The 20,314-nt window shown below is 41.3% G+C and overlaps 1 protein-coding gene across 2 annotated transcripts in view; it reads left to right on the top strand.

Moving 5' to 3' along the window:
- LOC120936149 (cytochrome P450 2K4-like) overlaps positions 1 to 20,314 on the top strand; it is a 142,725-nt gene that overhangs the window by 10,783 nt on the left and 111,628 nt on the right. For both annotated transcript variants that reach the window (XM_040348288.1, XM_040348287.1), the window contains exons 5-7: positions 11,840 to 12,000; positions 15,734 to 15,910; positions 18,412 to 18,553. In XM_040348288.1, the coding sequence (XP_040204222.1) occupies positions 11,840 to 12,000; positions 15,734 to 15,910; positions 18,412 to 18,553 (480 nt within the window). The remainder of the gene's footprint in view (positions 1 to 11,839; positions 12,001 to 15,733; positions 15,911 to 18,411; positions 18,554 to 20,314) is intronic.

Genomic DNA, 20,314 nt, shown 5'->3' with positions numbered 1-20,314 from the left:
GTATGAGAAAACTGCTCTTCCCTTCCCGTTTCCCGGGCCAATAGACTTTCCAAGTCTCTAGAACGTTCCAATTCCTTCACCCACTCCCCTAGGGAAGGCACTACCCCTGTCTTCCAATATCGAGGAATAACTACTCTAGCTGCTGAAATAAAGTATCCAATCACGTCCTCTCTTGCCTTTTTTAAAGGACCTGGGGTCATATTTAGAAGGGCCACTCTGGGTGATGCGCAAATTACTGTATCCTCCAATTTTCCATATAGATCAAAAATTTGTTTCCAAAACCTTCTTACCGGCGGACAATCCCACCAGACATGTAACATGCTACCTTTTGCCTCGTGACAACGCCAACAAATGTCCGGTATATTTTGATTGATTTGATGCATTATAGAAGGGCACCTGTACCATCTACTCACCAACTTATATGCCTTTTCTTGTGATCTTGTATCTATTGAAGTTTTGTGAGTCAAAATAAAGCTTTTTTGCCAGTCTGCTAAAGCTATATTCTCTTGGAGTTCTTTCTCCCACTTCCGCGTGAACGGGGGGGAGATCTGGATGGATTGAAAGCAAAAGGATAGAGTAAATTATAGAAATTGAGTGTGATATTGGTTCTTCTTGCAGTAGCAAGGATTCAAATGCAGTCGGTTCAGCATAGAAATCTAGTTTCGATGGGATTGATCGTATATAGCAAAAGGCTTGATGTCTCTGCAGCCACTGCGCAGAGTTCTGAGGGGTCTTAGTCGATGGAAAATCTACCACTAGTAGTGAATCTGTCTGGAGGACTTGAGCAATTCTTCTATGGTCTTGTTTATACCAGGGCCCAAACGTGATTGAGTGTAGGGCTGGTAAAAAATCCGGCGTTCCAAAAAAGGGGGTCATAGGGCTCAATTGTTTTGATATTTTATATATGGGTATCAGTCTGTCCCATATATACAGTGTTTGCCTAGTAAGGTCTACTGGTATTGAAAGGCCTTTTCGAAGAATAGGCGAGGTCCATGGAAGGGCGCATAAATCTATAGGATTCATATGTCCTTCCAATTGAACCCATTGCTTCGAGGTGAAGTGGTGAAACCAGTCCGTAATACGTGCTAATATAGTCGCTTTATGGTAAATCGAAACATCTGGTACCCCCACTCCACCTCTGTTTTTTGGTAGAGATAGTGTCCCGAAACGAATTCTTGACTGGACTGAATTCCAGATAAACTTAGAAAATAGTCGGTGAATTTTACGAAAAAACACTGCCGGAAGGTGGATTGGAATTGTTTGAAACAAGTATAGAAGACGAGGGAGTATATCCATCTTAAGGGTATTAATTCTACCAAACCACGAAAGACGTTTGAGTGTATATGATGTCAGGGTCGTTTGGATTTTATTGAGCATCGGGAGAAAATTTAGAGAGTATAGTTGTGCTGGTGACGCTGAAATACTAATCCCTAAGTATCGAATCGACTCCATACACGTCTTAAAAGGAAAGTTCTTCGATATTCGCTTCATTTTTCCTTGCGGGACAGATATATTAAGAAGTTCTGATTTGTTGCAATTAACTTTAAAATTACTAACTTCACTAAATCTCTGGAATTCTGAAAGTATAGATGGAATAGAGGTATGGGGGTTTGTTACAAATAGTAATAAATCATCTGCAAATAGGGCCAATTTTTCATGTAGGGGACCTACCTGAATGCCCGTTATGTCTTCATTTTGTCGCAGTGCATTTGCAAGGTGTTCCATTATTATAACATACAATAATGGAGAAAGAGGACATCCCTGACGTGTTCCGTTAGAGATATGGAAAGCTGGGGACAACGATCCATTCACCCTAACTCTAGCCGAGGGCGATTGATAAAGAGACATAATCCTTGCCATCATACAGGGACCCATGCCAATCTGTAGAAGAGAGGCTCGTAAAAACTTCCAACTGACCCGGTCAAACGCCTTTTCGGCATCAACTGTTAACAGACATAGAGGAATCTCTTGAGCGCGGGCATAGTCCGTCAGCAGGAGAGTTTTAAGCGTATTGTCTCTTGCCTCTCGACCACTGACAAAACCAACCTGATCTAAATGGATTAGTTGAGGCAATAGTGGTTGTAGACGGCCTGCTAAAATTTTTGAGAATATTTTAACATCTATCCCAATTAGAGATATAGGTCTGAAATTTGCGCACAGCGACAGATCTTTATCTGGTTTCGGGATAAGTGAAATATGTGCTTCCAGCGTTTGTTTCGGAAAAGTAGATCCGTTCGCTATAGAATTAAATACCCTGGTTAGAAAGGGGGTAATAAGAGAACAAAAATGTTTATAGAATTTTGGCGTAAAGCCATCGGGGCCTGGGCTTTTACCTCCCGGGGTATTGACAATAGCTTTGGTAACCTCTTCTTCAGTAATTACGTTTTCCAGTTCTTCTACTATATTTTCCGCCAAAGTAGGTATCGGAGTATCTACTATATAGGATGTTACTTTATCCTCTTCATTATCAAATGAGCTTGAAAATTGGTTTGGGGGTATATTGTATAAAGACTGGTAGAAGTCACTAAATGTTTTCCTAATTAAAGAAGGTGAGGAAATTATTTCACCATTTGAACCCTGGAGCTTTGAGATAAAAGTAGGAGTCTGGTGTGGTTTTAAAGAACTAGCCAACGACTTTCCACACTTATCGCTAAATTTATATTGGTATAACGCCATCTTACTTGAATATGTGCGGGCAGAAGACTCATATAGTTTACACAGACAAGTCCGCGCTGAAGCAACCTCTAGTAGAGTTTCTGTCGTGTTTAATCTCTTATGTTCTGTTTCTAAGGTTCTAAGCTTTTGAAACGCCTTTGTAATCTCTGTTGTCCGCTTCTTTTTCATTCGGGCGCCTAGTTGAATAAAAGTCCCTCTCAAAACTGCTTTCATAGCTTCCCATTGGGTGGGAAGTGTCGTGGAATCTGTGACATGGTCTGACAGAAAATTTGAGATAGTTTCCGCTATATGATTAGAGCACTCTGTATTCTCTAGTAATGCATCATTTAAACGCCATGTCCATTCTCTCGGTGGAACCGAGGGGATAATGAGTTCCAAAAATAGTGGTGCATGATCTGACCAGACCATTGTACCAATATCACATATTGGTGACCAATCCAAACAGATATGGTCCACAAAAAAATAGTCGATTCGACTATAAGATTGATGGACCATTGAAAAGTATGTATAGTCTCTTGATTTAGGATGTAGTATCCTCCAAACATCTATCAAATGATAATCATAGAGAGTACGCTTCAATGTCTTCAACCTAGATACCGAAACCGCCTTTCTTAATGAGGTGGTATCAATTTGTGGGTCCATTGGGAGATTAAAATCTCCCCCCAGAATAAGTCTCCCCTCCATGAAGCCAGACAATATTTCCAAATATCTCATTGCTGTTTGGCTTTGATTAGTATTCGGCAGGTATATGTTTGCCACTGTAAATTTAATTCCCCACAGGAAAAACTTAACAAAAACGTACCTTCCCTGAGGGTCTACCAAATTGTCAATTAATTCAATAGGCAAGGTTTTATGGAACGCGATAGAGACTCCTTTAGTCTTCTGTTCTGGATTAGTACTATGGAACCACCGGTTAAAATGTACACTAGGGCAGGTGGGGAAAAGATCAGTCTGGAAATGGGTTTCTTGAAGAAAAAGCAGATTAACTTTATGTTTATGCATTTGATATATAATTTGCCCTCTCTTAGAAGCTATGTTTAGACCTTTAACATTGTAAGAGCATATCTTTAGCACCGGTTGAGACACCATTGTAGTAGCCATGGTGGAGAGAGAGGGAAAAAAAAGAACAAAAAAAAAAAGAAAAAAATTTTTTAAGGGGGGGCAGAGAAAAAAAAATAATAAATAAATAAAAGAGGGGAAGGGCGTCTCTAAGAGACCCTAATGTACCAACTTTTGCAGTACACTGTGTGATATTTCACACAGTAGGCACAAACTGTGCCTAGCCTATATAGGGGGTGAACAACAATACTAAACACATAAACAAACAAAAAAAAAAAAAAAAAAAAAAGGCCCCAAAACAAAATCCAACAATAATAACAAAAAAACAAAAAAACAAAAAAAATTTAAACACCCCAAAAAAAGGGGGGCGAAAAACAGATACACAAATTTGACAGAACCACGAGATGCGCTCCCTGCGCTATCACAGACATTAAATCATTATTTAAATTAAGAAAGTGTGTACTCGATCAATTCACTAGTTATTCTGAAAAGCTTTTAAACACATACCACAAAAATCTTATGTTCAAGTGGGTTAAGATATCTATCACATCATGTAGTTTCCTACTTACCAAAAAAGCATTTGATGTATAAATTTCCCTCTACCTCACTCCCTTTCTCCCCCCACTCCCCCCCGCTATGGGTCACTATCTGACCAACAGGTAAAAAACAAAAATCCGAACAAATCTGGTCATTTCACCATATTAGTCTCATTATGGATCGCCCTATAGCTAAAGAAGAAGAAAAAAAAAAAATAAAAAAAATACCTGGGGGGGGGGGGGGGGCAGAAAAAAAAAAAAAAAAAAAAAAAAGGGGGGTGGGGGGAAGGGGGGAGAAAAAAAAAGAGAGTGGGGGGGGCCGGAGGACACTTGAAAAAAATAAAAATAAAAAAATTTGTTTCTTTTTCCACCCTTTTCTTCCCTTCTTTTCAACTTTATTCTAACTAGTATTAAGGAAAAAAGGATTCTCTAATTATTTAGAGTAACTAGTTAGCCTATACCTCAGGGATCATAGCCCTTTATGTTAAAGTGGATCATGGTACATATCACATCATATACATTTCTACTCACAACTAAAAAAAAAATCATTAAATATTTAAATTTCCGTCCACCTTACCCCTTTCCTCCCCCATCCCTCTCCCCCCCCCCCAAATCTCATATACTGACTCACGCACACCTCTGAGCACATAAGAACAGCAAGAAGAAAAAATAAAAAAAGTAAATATATTTCCCTTCCCTTCTCCTTTTATACGTCCTCACCTAATTTAGGTGTTTCATTGTTCCTCCCTCTCCTCCCCCTCCCGAAAAAAAAAAAGAAAAGAAACACCAAGTATGATTGTTTCACCGTATTAGACCCACTATGGGTCGGTATCTGTCCAATAGATAGAAATCGAACAAAAATCCTGCCACGTCTGGTCATTTCATCGTCCCATTGTTGGACACCATAGGGCCAATAGATAAAAATATCTGGGGGGATGGAGGGGGGCCTGGATAAAAAAAAGGAGAGAGAGAAAAAAAAAGGAAAAAGGGGGAGGGTGAGGGACGGGGAACCCTTAAACATGTCCAATCACATCAAGGGACCAAAAGGAAAAAAAAAAAAAAAAAAAAAATTTGGACCCTTGATTAACATCTTGGATCCCAGATCGAGATCTACACACTTCCCTGTTGCTGGATTTGAGGTACAGATACTCTTCCTGGTTGGCGGTGCTCCTCTGGTGGATCCAGCCAATTTGGAACAGGAATATGATTTTGTCCAAGAAAATCAAAAAATGCTGGAAGGAGTTCTGGTTCATAGAGGACAAACGTTTCGTGACCCTTTGTTACTTGTATACTAAAAGGGTGACCCCAAGTATATGTAGCGCCTGATTGGCGAATTAGGTCTAATAGAGGACGAACCATCCTTCGCATATACAATGTATTCCTGGATAAGTCTGGGTATAGGTGAACAGTAGAGTTTTCGTTGATAACCGGGCCATGACTCCACGCCTTACGCATGATTTCCTCCTTTAAAGTGTAGTAGTGCACTCGACATACCACATCTCTTGGACGGCTGGCTTGATCCCTCATCCCTCTCCCCACTCGGTGTACTCTGTCTAATTCAATATTAGAGTCGGTCTCCCTACCCAAAACCTGATTAAGAATAGCAACCACTTTAGGATTTAAATTAACGCCTGAAATATCCTCTGGAATCCCTTTTAATCGGATGTTATTTCTCCGATTGCGATTTTCGCTGTCTTCAATACGTAGTTGGTGTTGACGAAGACGGTGTAGGCTTACATAAGATGCGGTCTCCAAAGCAGTAATGCGTGTGGCATGGTCTTCTTGTGTCTGGGCAATCCCAGATACTGCATTATTGGTGACCGTTACTTGTTCTCTAAGTGTGCTTAATTCGGAATGGATAGATGATTCAATTTTTATTGCCCATGATTCAAAATCTGCCCTAAATGCAGAGATTAAAGCAGCTACTTCAGAGCCCGAGCCTGCGGAGTCCCTTGACGTGCCTTGCTGTGTTGTGGCTAGACCCTTCCCGATATATGCAGGAGAGGTGGATAACGCCATGTCTATAGGCCTAGCCTGGTTGACATTGTCTGTGAGTGGTATATCTGATCCAACTGCTCCATCTATCAATGATGCCGTGCCTGATACCTTGTCTGCCATTGCATCCTCCTCCCCTACAAGCTCTTCATTTTTATCAATTTTATCCTTTTTATTAAACTTGTTGGATTTATCAGCTTTAATTTTTTCCACAGTTTTATCAACAGTTTTTTCCATAGATAACATGTTTTCTTTATCTAACTGGAATGGTGGAAGAGACTGAAAAGCTGCAACTGCTGCCGCGGCCGCCGCTGCCCTAGTAGATAAAGAAAATCTTGTCTTGCCTGAGGCCATCTTATCTCTATCGCTGAAGTTAGCTGAGTCTTCAATTTTGTATGGGGAAAGGTAGAGAGAGGAGAGAAGGATAACAAGGTATGGAGTACAGCACTGTAGACCACAATAGTGTATAACCTGTGTATAGTCAATAAATGCAAGAGGAAGTTTCTTAGTGATAGATTATATTTTTTTTAGTTTTCGTTTTTTAGTCCTTTAGTCCTTAGTGGTGGTCATATATTAATTAATTCATCAATTAATATTATATTGGTATTATACCAGGCAATCCCTCCAAGGACTCTATGGGAAAACCCCCCCCCCCTCACTACCCCGAGCAGCAACTCATCAAAAACTCAGCGCCAGCTAATCAGCTGGGAAAAGTCGGCAGGGGTTTTTTTTTTTTTTTTTTTAGCTTGTAAGCTTCACCCTATTACACCCACTTACGCCCCAACAGCGCTGGCTAATTAGTTAGCTGACACCAACACTGTCCTCCCGCTGTAGGGATGAAGAGATGGAGCATCCTTGTCTTATACATACGCCACCTGCATACCCCTCGAGTCCAAGACAACAGCACAGCTCAGCACGGCTTCATGGGATGTGGATTGTATCTAGGCGTGCAGATACAACTATCAGGTCAGGTGGCGACCGCCGTCGGTGGAGCGCTGCCAGCAGCTCCGGTCTAGGTCACAGGACACCAGTGACACCAGTGAGGAGTGGGGGAGTGAGGAGTCCGGCAGCACAGGGGCATCAGCAGCGACAGTCCATCAGCACAGAGGCAGCAGCAGCGGCAATGAGCAGTAAGCAGTGAGCGTTGAGCTGCGGTGGACAGCTTGCAGTGGGGCTTCAGGTGGGTGCTTCAAAAAGCAGAAACCGGCTTCAGGGGGGTCGACCCAAGAGGGTTCAGAGAAAGTTTCACAAGGTGCTTCAGGGGAATCGACCAGAGGAATCGATCAGAGATAGCCTCTATGGAGCTTCCATGGAGCGGACACTATCAGTCAGTCTGTCTGTTAGGAGATTATCCATCCATTTCAGTCTGTCCGATGCAGGGAGACACAGAGCTCGTGGAACACGCGCACACTCAGCAGCTCATTGTTAACCCCTGTGTGAGCTACAAGCTGTGATACATCTTTACTCTTTACCACAAGTTTTATTGTTTTTACCCGGCTGGGTAATAACGAGCACGGAAAAAGACATCTGTCGTGAACATTCCATTACTGCTGCTTTCACCATACACTCTTAGATGGCGGAGGAGCCATGAGGTAACATGCCACCCAAAACAAACCAGCAGCTTCTTCGGGGGTAGTGCTACATTTATATTCCAGAGTACTATGTATTTCTTTAATTTCCTGTAACAAAATAATGGGAAGATAGGATAGTAAGTATATTCTGGGGAGGAGGATTAAACTAGTACTAAAGTCAAAAACATTTTTTTCATTTTGGATATAGTAAAGTAGGGCTATAACCCCTGTCAGTTTTTCTTGCCATCTGTGTCCCATAGGGGAGACTTCCATTCACTTCCTGTCCCATAGCCTAAACAGGAAGTGAGAGGAAATCCCTCCAAAGTAGGGAATCTCTGGGGTATCACCAGAGTCATCAGAACTAGTGTCAACCCAAAATTTGGAATTTTCTTTAACTTTTGATGATAATAACAAGACAAATAGAGAGGGTGAATCTCCCTAACAGAGACACAGACAGCCAGGGCCGATCCGCCCTATACGCTTGCTATGCAAGCTGCATAGGGCCCGAGTAATTACTGGGGCCCCCGATTTTTCGCCGCTGCCACCGCTAGAGGCCACCGTCGGGCGGAGACAATGTCTCCGCCGGCCGCCATTTTCTTGTAGAGCAAACAAGAGGAGGCAGTGTGGCTGCCAAAAGGAATTGAGCTGCGGCACCGCCCACCTCCCGCCCCACTGATGTCTGTCTGTGAAATGATGTAGGAAGGGTGGGCGGTGCCGCAGCTCAATTCCTATTGGCAGCCACCTGGCCGACTCCTCCACTGTCCACTGACTCCACTCTGTACTGTAATGGTGGTACCTGATAAAGTAAGGGGGCTAGGGGGGACTCCAATGGGAATGCCTAATGTAAAGGGGGACTCCAATGGGAATGCCTGATGTAAGGGGGGGCTCCACTGTGAATGCCTGTGTAAGTGGAGACTCCGCTGGGAATTCCTGTGTAAGGGGAGACTCCGCTGGGAATTCCTGTGTAAGGGGAGACTCCGCTGGGAATGCCTGTGTAAGGAGGGGCTCTGCTGGGAATGCCTGGTGTAAGGGGGGACTCCGCTAGGAATGCCTGGTGTAAGGGGGGGACTCAGCTGGGGACACCTGATGTAAGGAGGGGCTCCACTGGGAATGCCTGATGTAAGGAGGGACTCTGCATTATGGTGAGTTGAACCACTTCATTATAATATAACAATAGAAACAATGGGAACAGAAAAACAAACAAGGTGCCTCTAAGTGCAGAAATATAAAACTTTTAATATCCCCTAAAGGGGTTAAAAACACTTACAAGATGGTGGATGAAGCAGGCATGTAGCAGGTAAGTGTGTCCAGAAGATGTTCCAGTGGCAGGGCAGTCCCAGTCTGATGATAAAGCTTCCAGGGAAGTCCACAGAATAACAGCCAATTTGTGCTGTGAGTGTTTAGAAAACACAATGGTGATGGAGCCTGGGGATGATGTCAGAGGAAGCGAGACAAAAAACCAGCATGGAACAAAACCAGGAAGAGGGCAGGAAGTGTGTCATAGAGGCGGGACACGTTTCGGAACAGCTCATTGGTTCAGCCAGAAGAAGCACTTAGAGGCGCCTTGTTTGTTTTTCTGTTCCCATTAGAGATTGCTTGTCTCTATGAGTGCTGCCTAAAGTGTGTGAAGATCTGCTACCCTCTCCAACACAGACTTTATCTGTCAGGATTCAAATTCTTGGAGCGCCCTGGATATACACATTTTTTTAATAGAAACAATGCGCTTCAATCATCCTGACACCATAACAACCATGGTGTCGGGATGATTGAAGCGCCAACACCAGGTGTTTGGAGTATCTTTATCTGCTGATTTGTTAAACTTTCTGGAATACACATATTTCTATTGTGGTGAAGGATCTGGCCTGCTGTCCCTCCATCCTTTCTTTCTTTCTTTCTTTCTTTCTTTCTTTCTTTCTTTCTTTCTTTCTTTCTCTCCCTCTTTCTTTCTTTCTTTCTTTCTTTCTATCTTTCTTTCTTTCTTTCTTTCTTTCTTTCTTTCTTTCTTTCTTTCTTTCTTTCTTTCTCCCTCCATCCCTCATTCATCTCCTTTTCTTTCTCTCCCTCTCTTTCTTTCTCCCCCTCTGCCTCTTTCTCTCCCTCTTTCTTTCTTTCTCCCTCCATCCATCATTCATCTCAGACTCTAAACACACCCCCTCCGAGCCACAACCATGTAAACCACGCCCACAATTTCACATAAACCATGCCCATTTTGCCACCGTAGAGGGCCCCTTAGCAGAATTTTGCTTAGGGCCCCAGGGAGGTCAGGATCGGCACTGCGGACAGCAATACAAAAATAATAGGTGTTCTCATTTATCTCCACTCTTTTCAAAACTTAAAAAAAGTTTTTGTCTGTAGTTATACTTTAAAGCAAACCTGCTGCATTGCCCCAACATTGCAGTTAAAGGATCACTAAAGGATTTTTTTTTTTAGCTAAATAGCTTCCTTTACCTTACTGCAGTACTGGTTTCATGTCCTTATTGTTCGTTTTTGCTTTGAAGTTGCTGTAATTCTGCTCTGATCTCCACACTTCCTGCTTGTCTGGCTCCTTATAACCACAGTACTGGGAGCTTTTCACGGTGGTCTAAGCTGTCATTACTGTGTGTCTAAAACTTAACAGAACCAATCAGATTCATTTTAAAAACAAAACACTGCCCTGGATTTGTTTGTTTTTGTTCTGTGTGTCTCTCTAGTTCACAGGAACATGAAATCAGTTTAAAAGTGAAACTAACCTGCAGGCACATTATATGATTGATTTTTATCTATTTGTAATCATTTTTAAAAGGAATCGGTTAACTATTATGTCTCTATACCCTGTAAACAGTCATTTCAGCAAAAAAAAAATGTTTTCCTTTAGTGACCCTTTAATCTTTTAAACACAATTTGAAGATAACGGCAAAATTGTTCAGACAATGTTTGCCTCTAACTGATAGACAGAGTTTCCTTTAACCACTTAAGGACCGCCGCACGACTATATACGTCGACAGAATGGCATGGCTGGGCACATGGACGTATATATATGTCCTCTTTAAGAGCCCAGTCGTGGGTCGTGAGCGTGCCGGCGCGCTCGTGACCCGGTCTGAAGCACCATGACCGCACCCAAGGGACCCGCGGACCCGATCGCCGCTGGTGTCCCACGATCGGGTCCCAGGAGCTGATGAACGGGGAGAGGTGAGTGTAAACAAACCTTCCCCATTCTTCTTTGTGGCAGTGTTAGTGATCGTCTGTTCCCTGATATAGGGAACGATGATCAGTGATGTCACACGTCCAGCCCCGCCCCCCTATAGTAAGAAACACACATTAGGTCACACTTAACCTCTACAGCGCCCCCTAGTGGTTAACCCCTTCACTGCCATTGTCATTTTCACAGTATCAGTGCATTTTTATAGCACTTTTCGCTGTGAAAATGACAATGGTCCCAAAAATGTGTCAAAAGTGTCCGATGTGTCCGCCATAATGTCGCAGTCATGAAAAAAAAATCGCTGATCGCCGCAATTAGTAGTAAAAAAAAAATATTAATAAAAATGCCATAAAACTATCCCCTATTTTGTAAATGCTATAAATTTTGCGCAAACCAATAGATACACGATTATTGCGATTTTTTTTACCAAAAATAGGTAGAAGAATACGTATTGGCCTAAACTGAGGGAGAAAATATGTTTTTTTATATCTTTTTTGGGGATATTTATTATAGCAAAAAGTAAAAAATATTGCATTTTTTTTCAAAATTGTCGCTCTATTTTTGTTTATAGTGCAAAAAATAAAAACCACAGAGGTGATCAAACACCACCAAAAGCAAGCTCTATTTGTGGGGAAAAAGGGACGTCAATTTTGTTTGGGAGTCACGTCGCACGACCGCGCAATTGTCAGTTAAATTGACGCAGTGCAGAATCGCAAAAAGGGGCAAGGTCCTTAACCTGCATAATGGTCCGGGTCTTAACCGGTTAATACAAGTGGACAAAAAAAAAATTGAATGCTAATTTTGTTTTTGTGCTCAAATTCCAGGGAAGCCCTTCAACAATCAAACCATTATTAATGCAGCTGTGGCCAACATTATTGTATCCATACTGCTGAGTCGTAGATTTGAGTACGAGGACCCCACTATAAAGAAGCTCATAGGTATAGTTAATGAGAATATAAGACTTCTGGGCTCACCTATAGTCAGGGTAAGTTATTTTATTATTAGGTCCTTACATTGGCATGTGGTAAAGTATAAGGGCTGTACCAAAAGTAATGCAAGAATAAACATAACTATTTTTGTTAAAGGTGATTCAAATTTCATATCGAGTAGCACCTCTTTTTTAATAACTCTTCTTCTTTTTCTTTTTCATTGCAGATAAATAATGTTTTCCAAGCAGAAGCAACGTACTATCATTAGGTTCTTGACGAAAGAGGGGGTACAGGCTGACCAACACCACAGAAGGCTACAGAATGTTTACAGAGATGGCACCAATGACAAGAGTCAATAATGAAAAAACATTGGGCCAGATTCACATATAATTGCGGCGGTGTAACGTATCGTATATACGTTACACCGTCGCAAGTTTTCATCGCAAGTGCCTGATTCACCAAGCACTTGCGTGAAAACTTACGTCAGCGGCGTCCGGCGCAAGCCCGCCTAATTCGAATGGGGCGTGTACCATTTAAATTAGGCGCGCTCCCGCGCCGGACGTACTGCGCATGCTTCGCTTTTAAATTCCCGCCGTGCTTTGCGCAAAGTGATGTCATTTTTTTGAACGGCGACGTGCGTAGCGTACGTTCGTATTCCCGGACTTCTTACGCAAAAAAAAAAAAATTGAAATTCGACCCGGGAAAGACGGCCATACTTTAACATGGCTCGACTAAAGTTAAGCCATGTTAAAGCAGCCGTAACTTTGCGACGGGAAAAAATTACTAGCGACGACGTAACGAACGTGAAAACCGCCGTGGATCGCCGTAAATCCTCATTTGCATACCCGACGCTGGAATACGATGTAAACTCCAACCAGCGACGGCCGAAGTATTGCATCCTAAGATCCGACAGTGTAAAACAATTACACCTGACGGATCTAAGGGCTATCTATGCGTAACTGATTCTATGAATCAGTCGCATATATACGACGTCGTATCTCTTCTGTGAATCTGGCCCATTGCTCTTATCAATGATGTCATCACCATAAACATTCTTTAGCCTTCTGTGGATGTGGGAGAGCATGTACCCCTTTTTTGTCAAGAGCTCAATGATGGCACGTTTCTTCTCCTTGGAATGCATTATTTACTTGCAATTAAAAATAAAAAGAAGTGTTTCTATAGAGGAAGGAGTTGCCCTACCAACACGTGAAATTTGAATGTAAGTTAATTAAAAAGTTATGTGCACTTTGTATTACTTTTGGTACAGCCCCCATAATTAATAATATTTAATATTTAATAATATAATTATAATGTAATAATAATACCAGCAGAAATATGTAATATTATATTTAAGAATATAATTATATTATAATAATAACAGCAGAAATTTGCCAAAGAGGTGAAATATTTTCGAAAGCCTGTTAGCATTGACATCTACTCAACATGTATCAGTAATAGTTGTAGATTTGATGTACAGTATATCCTATAAAAATAAATGTACAGTGTTTACAGGTTTATTTTCTTTATTACGGTTAGAAAGAAAAAAAAACATTTCCACTTTTTTTTTATTTAGTCAAGTAAATATAAAATATGTCATATACATATTTATTTTGTTTACATTTACAAAAGGTGTAGCTTTGGGTTTTCAAAAGTGGAGTAACTAAACAAGGGGGGGGGCAGATCCTGCCCCCCTTGTGAATGACTAGGGGTACCCATACTCATTAACCCAAAAAAAGTTTAGTGTAAAAAAGACAGTATGCAGTTTTTGAAGTCCTTTATTTAAAAACAAAAATAAATAAAAATGTCCCCCGGTGTAGATCCATGTCAATCACCATGCCTGCTATCACTGCCGACCTGAAAAAAGACAATACACTTCGCCCCCGATGAAGGCAGTTCTTCTGTCTGACAATTCTTAAATAACCAAGGGGCGGTGCTACCCAGTGACATCACTCAGTGGCACCACCCCCTTGTGATGTCACCAATCCAGCATGTCTTCAGTCGATGATGATGTCACCAGTTGGCACCTTTTCTTAGTTATTTAAGAACTGCAGACCCCCCACAACTACCACCCAGGGTTGTAGTTGTGGCAGCTGGTGACTCATCAGTTGTTATGGACGCGGCGGCTGCCCGGTCCTTAACAATCAGCAATTTCAGCCTTCGTAAAGGACACTTTACGAAGGCTTTCACTACTAAAATACTGCATAACATCATAAAATAATTTATGTTGTATTTTAGTAGCATTTTTTAGTGACTGACAAAAAACGTTAAAAAAACTCTGCGGTATCTTACCGCATACTTGGTGTGACGGTATTACAATGATATCCCCGTCAACGTTCCCTTCTTTCCATAACGAAAATCACCCCAATATTCCACGAGGAGGAATATTCCTGGAGTCGCCCAAAAAGCCACACATGAGACAAGCTTACTGCTGGAACAACACACTTTAATGGTTTTCTTCTCAGATTTTTATACAGTCCAAGACATTAAAGCAACAATGAGATCTCCATCCCCCCTAATCACACACTAAGGCTAATTACTAAAACATTCTTGACAGGTCGGCACCGATAATTATCATGTCTAATCACTGCACATTCCTTAAACAGCATAACAACAAACCACCTTCACACACTTGAGTTTCCTAGGCAGACGTTTCGTCCCTGCATGCAGCTTGACACCTAACACCTCTGAGCATCAATAGGTTTTTAGACAGTGTTATCACACAATTAAATGCCTTTCAAAAGCTAGCCTTATTTAACATATGAACAGTCTGTTACACAGAGAGATGAGTCACACATGAAAACACCTGTTACCTCTAACCCACAGCATTAAATTAGCAGGGAGAATTAAACTGAAGCATATATAGGCAATTGCATCACACTTGGCTTTGTGAATGGAACCCAATATGTGAGAAGAATTTTGTTGGTCTGTTGTATTACAAAACCTGTGTGATAACTTATTTCACTGTAAAGAAAACAAATATAAAGTGAGTGATTGCTGAACTAATCTGAAGGGGTATCAAGTGGAGATAGATATAATATCAAGCTTTATTTGGAAGATTTTTTTTTTACTAAATCAGTTATTAATTGTCTGGCTGTATCTCTAAGGCACACGATAGGTTAACCAGAGGACAACGGTCTGAAGGTTAACCTATGAAGCTGACTGATTGTCCGTCGTGTGTAAACACCATCAGTTTAAAAACCGATCGTGTCAGAACGCGGTGACACAACAACGTGCTGAAAAAAATGACGTTTAATGCTTCCAAGCATGCGTCTAATTGATTCTGAGCATGCGTGGATTTTTAACCAATGGTTGTGCGTACTATAGATCGGTTTTGACCTATCGGTTAGCAATCCATCGGTTAAATTTTAAAGCAAGTTGCCATTTTTTTGACCTAAGGTTAAATAACCTATGGGGCCTACACACGATCGGTTTGGACCATTGAAAACGGTCATTCAGACCGTTGTCCTCTGGTTAACCTATCGTGTGTACGAGGTGTTAGTGGTCACATGACTGGAAACTACACTGACTGGTTTATGCCCATAATTGGGGTCTTGGCTGTACAATGACAAAATGAAACCGAACTTTGGGAACACGTATGGAAACATCCCCTCCCCACCAACAATGAAATACTATACAGTGCGTACGGTATTAATAGAAGCTTCATGGGTCTCCATTACTTAGTGGCAATGTGTGCTTCTGAAGATAATTTGTTAATTCAGTTGAAACAGCCTATATAGATATCCACATATAGAACATTTTTCAATATTGTGTACATTCTTTTTTTTTAAGCTCTACAACAGCTTTCCGTTTATAATGGGCTTAATACCAGGAGGCAAGAAGAAGTTCACGGAAAACCTTGTACAATTGCAGAGCTTTATAAGATCCACCTTTACTAAGCAAAGGAAAGAACTGGATGTAAATGATCAGAGGAACCTTATTGATACTTTCTTGGCCAAGCAACAAGAGGTAAGGAAAAGTCGTTATGATTAAGGGACTAATCTCCAAGCAAAGTATTTAGAACAACCAATTAAAGTGAAAATGTATTTACTTTGTTTTTACACAGGGGGTACAGCCTGTGTGTGTGCCTATGAAGAGTACATAACATTTTCAGCCTGTACAAGGAATTGAACCCTCTTGTGTGATACTTCTCTGTGTACAAAGCAACATAGACACAACAGTCTACATTTATTTTAGTTGGAGAGGGGCAGACAACTCTATCAGATCATTATTGTGTCCATGAGTGCTTTGAGGAGTTTTCCCCTCACTTTTTGCTCCAGTTAAATCCAGGTCATTGTAGCCAAAGTTCATACTTGTCTCCTTTGGAGCTCATTATATATTCATTTGAAGAATCCATTAGGGAGCTGTTGACAACATTATTGACTTAAAGGGGTTGTAAAGATTTTTTTTCCACTAAATAGCTTCCTTTACCCTAGTACAGTCCTCCTTCACTTATCTCATCCTTCAATTTTGCTTTTAAATGTCCTTATTTCTTCTGAGAAATCCTCACTTCCTGTTCTTCTGTCTGTAACTACACACCGCAATGCAAAGCTTTCTCCCTGGTGTGGAAAAAAACATATTGAGGGGAGGGGGGCGAGCAGGAGTGTCAGGACACCCACTAACACACAGTTCCTTTCTCTATCTGCAAAGTAGAGAGCGTCCTGACTTGCCTGCTCGCCCCCTCCCCCCTCAAGAGGCTTTCTCCACACCAGGGAGAAAGCCTTGCATTACTGTGTGTAGTTATAGACAGAAGAACAGGAAGTGAGGATTTCTCAGAAGAAATAAGGACATTTAAAAGAAAAATGGAAGGAAGAGGTAAGTGAAGGAGGACTGCACTAAGGTAAAGGAAGCTATTTAGGAAAAACATTTTTTTCCTTTACAACCCCTTTAATGTCCACATTGGTCCATGCTAAGGACATTAAAGTATTTACACATTTCCAATGAGCAGTAAGGCCTTACCTTCAGTCTTGCACAGTTGTATAAGATCCTCTCCTGCACAGAAACTTGTACTCCTTCAGAATGACATTACCACATCAGGGTATTTGGTGTTTGCATAATTCCACATGAGGATTGTGTCAGGAGTTTGCATCGGAGCTTGCATTGGGGTTGAGGGCTCTGGAAAAAAAGTACTGAGAGAGGGTGCTGTGATATTTTCTGGATGCTATGTACAGTGTACTGCTAGACCCTCTCACCATCCACCGCTTGCCTGGATTGCATACAGAAGCACAGAGACCCAATAATGATGTTGATAAACAGGGTAATCAATAAAAAAATGAATAGGTTTTATTAATAATGTATTAGCATGTTAAAGAAGTGTGGGGATAGAGGAACCAGGGAAGATGAAACTTCATCTTCAAAACAAGCCCTCAGTAATCTCTATAGTTCCAAGCACTGTAGAGTAGGTCATCCTCAAAGATTACTACAGAGACTCTAAAGTCAGTTTATGTCAGTTTATAACACCTGCTGTTTGTCTGCATTAGAAGTCTGACAGGCTGAAAACCACTGATGCCAGTTTCTCCACTTGGTTTGAGGGTGGCTACAGTTCAGTAAACTTGGTCTCCACAGTAGAGAATACTGCCGATAAATATCTTGGAACTTTTGGCCAGTACACCTTGCTCTGGGTTATTAGACAAACCATTTGTAGATTTAATCCGGAAATGCCTCTGCAGGGGCATATATATCAACCACCAGTGCAGCACCAGGAGTCATGCGAGGGGAGGTGAACCTCATTCTATCTGGGACAGTACAAACGCTGTCTCTATCGCCAGGGCATATTCCAGGTATAGAATATTGGCAGGGGGAACTCTGTAGGTGGATCTACTAGATTCCAAGTTCTACAACAAGTTTAAACAGGTTGTATCCAGGACAAGAGTTCCACTGGCAATAGGGGTAGGTGCGCTGGTAACACCTTAAGGTTCAGTTCTCCCTTATTTGATGCTTTCCCTCTGTTTCGACTTCTCCCTCCCCTCAAGTGCATTGCTTTAGGACATCCTACATAGTCAATAATATGGTTGCTCTCTGTCCCGTGATGTACGATAAAGAAAATTAGATTTTTCCTACAGCTTGCCGGGGTCCCTCCCAACTTTTTGGGGATATTCATTGCTTTGCTACAAAACTGAGGTACTTCCTGTGTAGGAGGGGTTATACAAGGGAGGATCTCCTGTCTATCTATCTGTCAGTGCCCATTCATCTATAGGTGGTGTATACTACAAATAGTCGTTATTATGGCTGCTCTGTGTCCCGTGATGTACTCCAAGAAAATGATTTTACAGGTAAGCTGTAGAAAAAAATCAAATTTTCTCCTCACTCTGTCAGCTGTTTACTGATTGTTAAGTATGTAAATGTAAATACTCATAGTCTAGGAAGAGGTGCACTTAAATTACATATGTCAATTGAATAGATGTTATAAAGGAGATTGTCAATCTGCAGAATGTCTAAATATCCATACATCTTATATTTCTGTTCTGCAGGGGAAACCAGAATCCACCCTGTATTACCATGATGAAAATTTGACAGCTCTGGTGGGCAACTTGTTTGTTGCTGGAATGGAGACAACATCCACTGCTCTGAGATGGGGCCTCCTGCTAATGATGAAATATCCCAGTATACAAAGTAAGCCAAGAAGTCATATGACCTTTGACCACAGGCTGACCAAATACCCTAACACAAAGATTTTCCTTGTAAAATATGGTTACCCATAGTCACCACCTATTGGACTCTGAAAATTGTGCTACTACAGTGCCTTGAAAAAATATTCATACTCCTTGAAATTTTCCACATGTTGTCATGTTACAACCAAAAATGTAAATGTATTTTATTGGGATTTTATGTGATAGACCAACACAAAGTGGTACATAGATGTGAAGTGGAAGGAAAATTATAAATGGTTTTAATTTTTTTTTTACAAATAAATATGTAAAAAGTGTGGCGTGCATTTGTATTCAGCCCCTTTACTCTGATACCCCTAACTAAAATCTAGTGGAACCAATTGCCTTCAGAAGTCACCTAATTAGTAAATATAGTCCACCTGTGTGTAATTTAATCTCAGTATAACTATAGCTGTTCTGTGAAGTAGTTAGAGAACCTTAGTGAACAAACAGCATCATGAAGGCCAGGGAACACACCAGACATGTCATAGATAAAGTTGTGGAGAAGTTTAAAGCAGGGTTAATTTATAAAAAAATATCCCAAGCTTTGAACATCTCATGGAGCACTGTTTAATCCATCACCTGAAAATGGAAAGAGTATGGCACAACTGCAAACCTACCAAGACATGGCCGTCCACCTAAACTGACAGGCCAGGCAAGGGGAGCATTAATCAGAAAATCAGCCAAGAGGCCCATGGTAACTCTGGAGGAGCTGCAGAGATCCACAGCTCAGGTGGGAGAATCTGTCCACAGGACAACTATTAGTTGTGCACTTCATAAATCTGGCCTTTATGGAAGAGTGGCAAAAAGAATGCCATTGTTGAAAGAAAGCCATAAGAAGTCCCATTTGCAGTTTGTAGGGAGCCATGTGGGAGACCCAACAAATATGTGGAAGAAGGTGCTCTTTTCAGATGAGAGCAAATTTAACTTTTTGGCCTAAAATGAAAACGCTATGTGTGGAGGAAAACTAACACTGTACATCACCCTAAATACACCGTCCCCACCGTGAAACATGGTGGTGGCAGAATCATGTTGAAAGAAAATACTTTTCTTCAGCAGGGACAGGGAAGTTGGTCAGAGTTGATGGGAAGAAGGATGGAGCCAAATACAGGGCAATCTTAGAAGAAAACCTGTTATGGCCTGTACACACGAACGGTCCATCCGATGAAAACGGTCTGATGGATTTTTCCATCAGTTATCCGATGAAGCTGACTGATGATCAGTCCTGCCTACACACCATTGGTTAAAAAACTGATCGTGTCAGAGAGCGGTCACGTAAACCACGTACAACGGCACTATAAAGGGGTAGTTCAAATCCAATGGCGCCACCCTTTGGGGCTGCTTTAGATGATTTTGTGTTAGTAAACAACGATTCACGCTTTTCTGTCTGTTACAGTGTGATGAATGTGCTATCTCCATAACAAACGCTAGTTTTACCAGAACGAGCGCTCCCGTCCCCTAATTTAGTCTGAGAATGCATGGATTTTTAACCGATGGTCGTGCCTACAGACGATTGTTTTTTTTAACCATCAGATAATTTTAAAACAAGTTTATATCAAAGCACATCAAAGCAAAGCATATTCATTAGTTAGGGCCCAGTCAAAGTCCAGACTTAAATCCAATTGAGAATCTGTGGCAAGACTTGAAATTTGCTGTTCACAGACACACTCCATCCAATCTGACAGAGCTTGAGCTATTTTGCAAAAAAGAATGGGCACAATTTTCA

The sequence above is a fragment of the Rana temporaria genome, chromosome 4, assembly GCF_905171775.1.
Source record: "Rana temporaria chromosome 4, aRanTem1.1, whole genome shotgun sequence".
In the NCBI taxonomy this organism is placed as follows: domain Eukaryota; kingdom Metazoa; phylum Chordata; class Amphibia; order Anura; family Ranidae; genus Rana; species Rana temporaria.
This window is presented reverse-complemented; position numbering and strand designations above follow the sequence as displayed.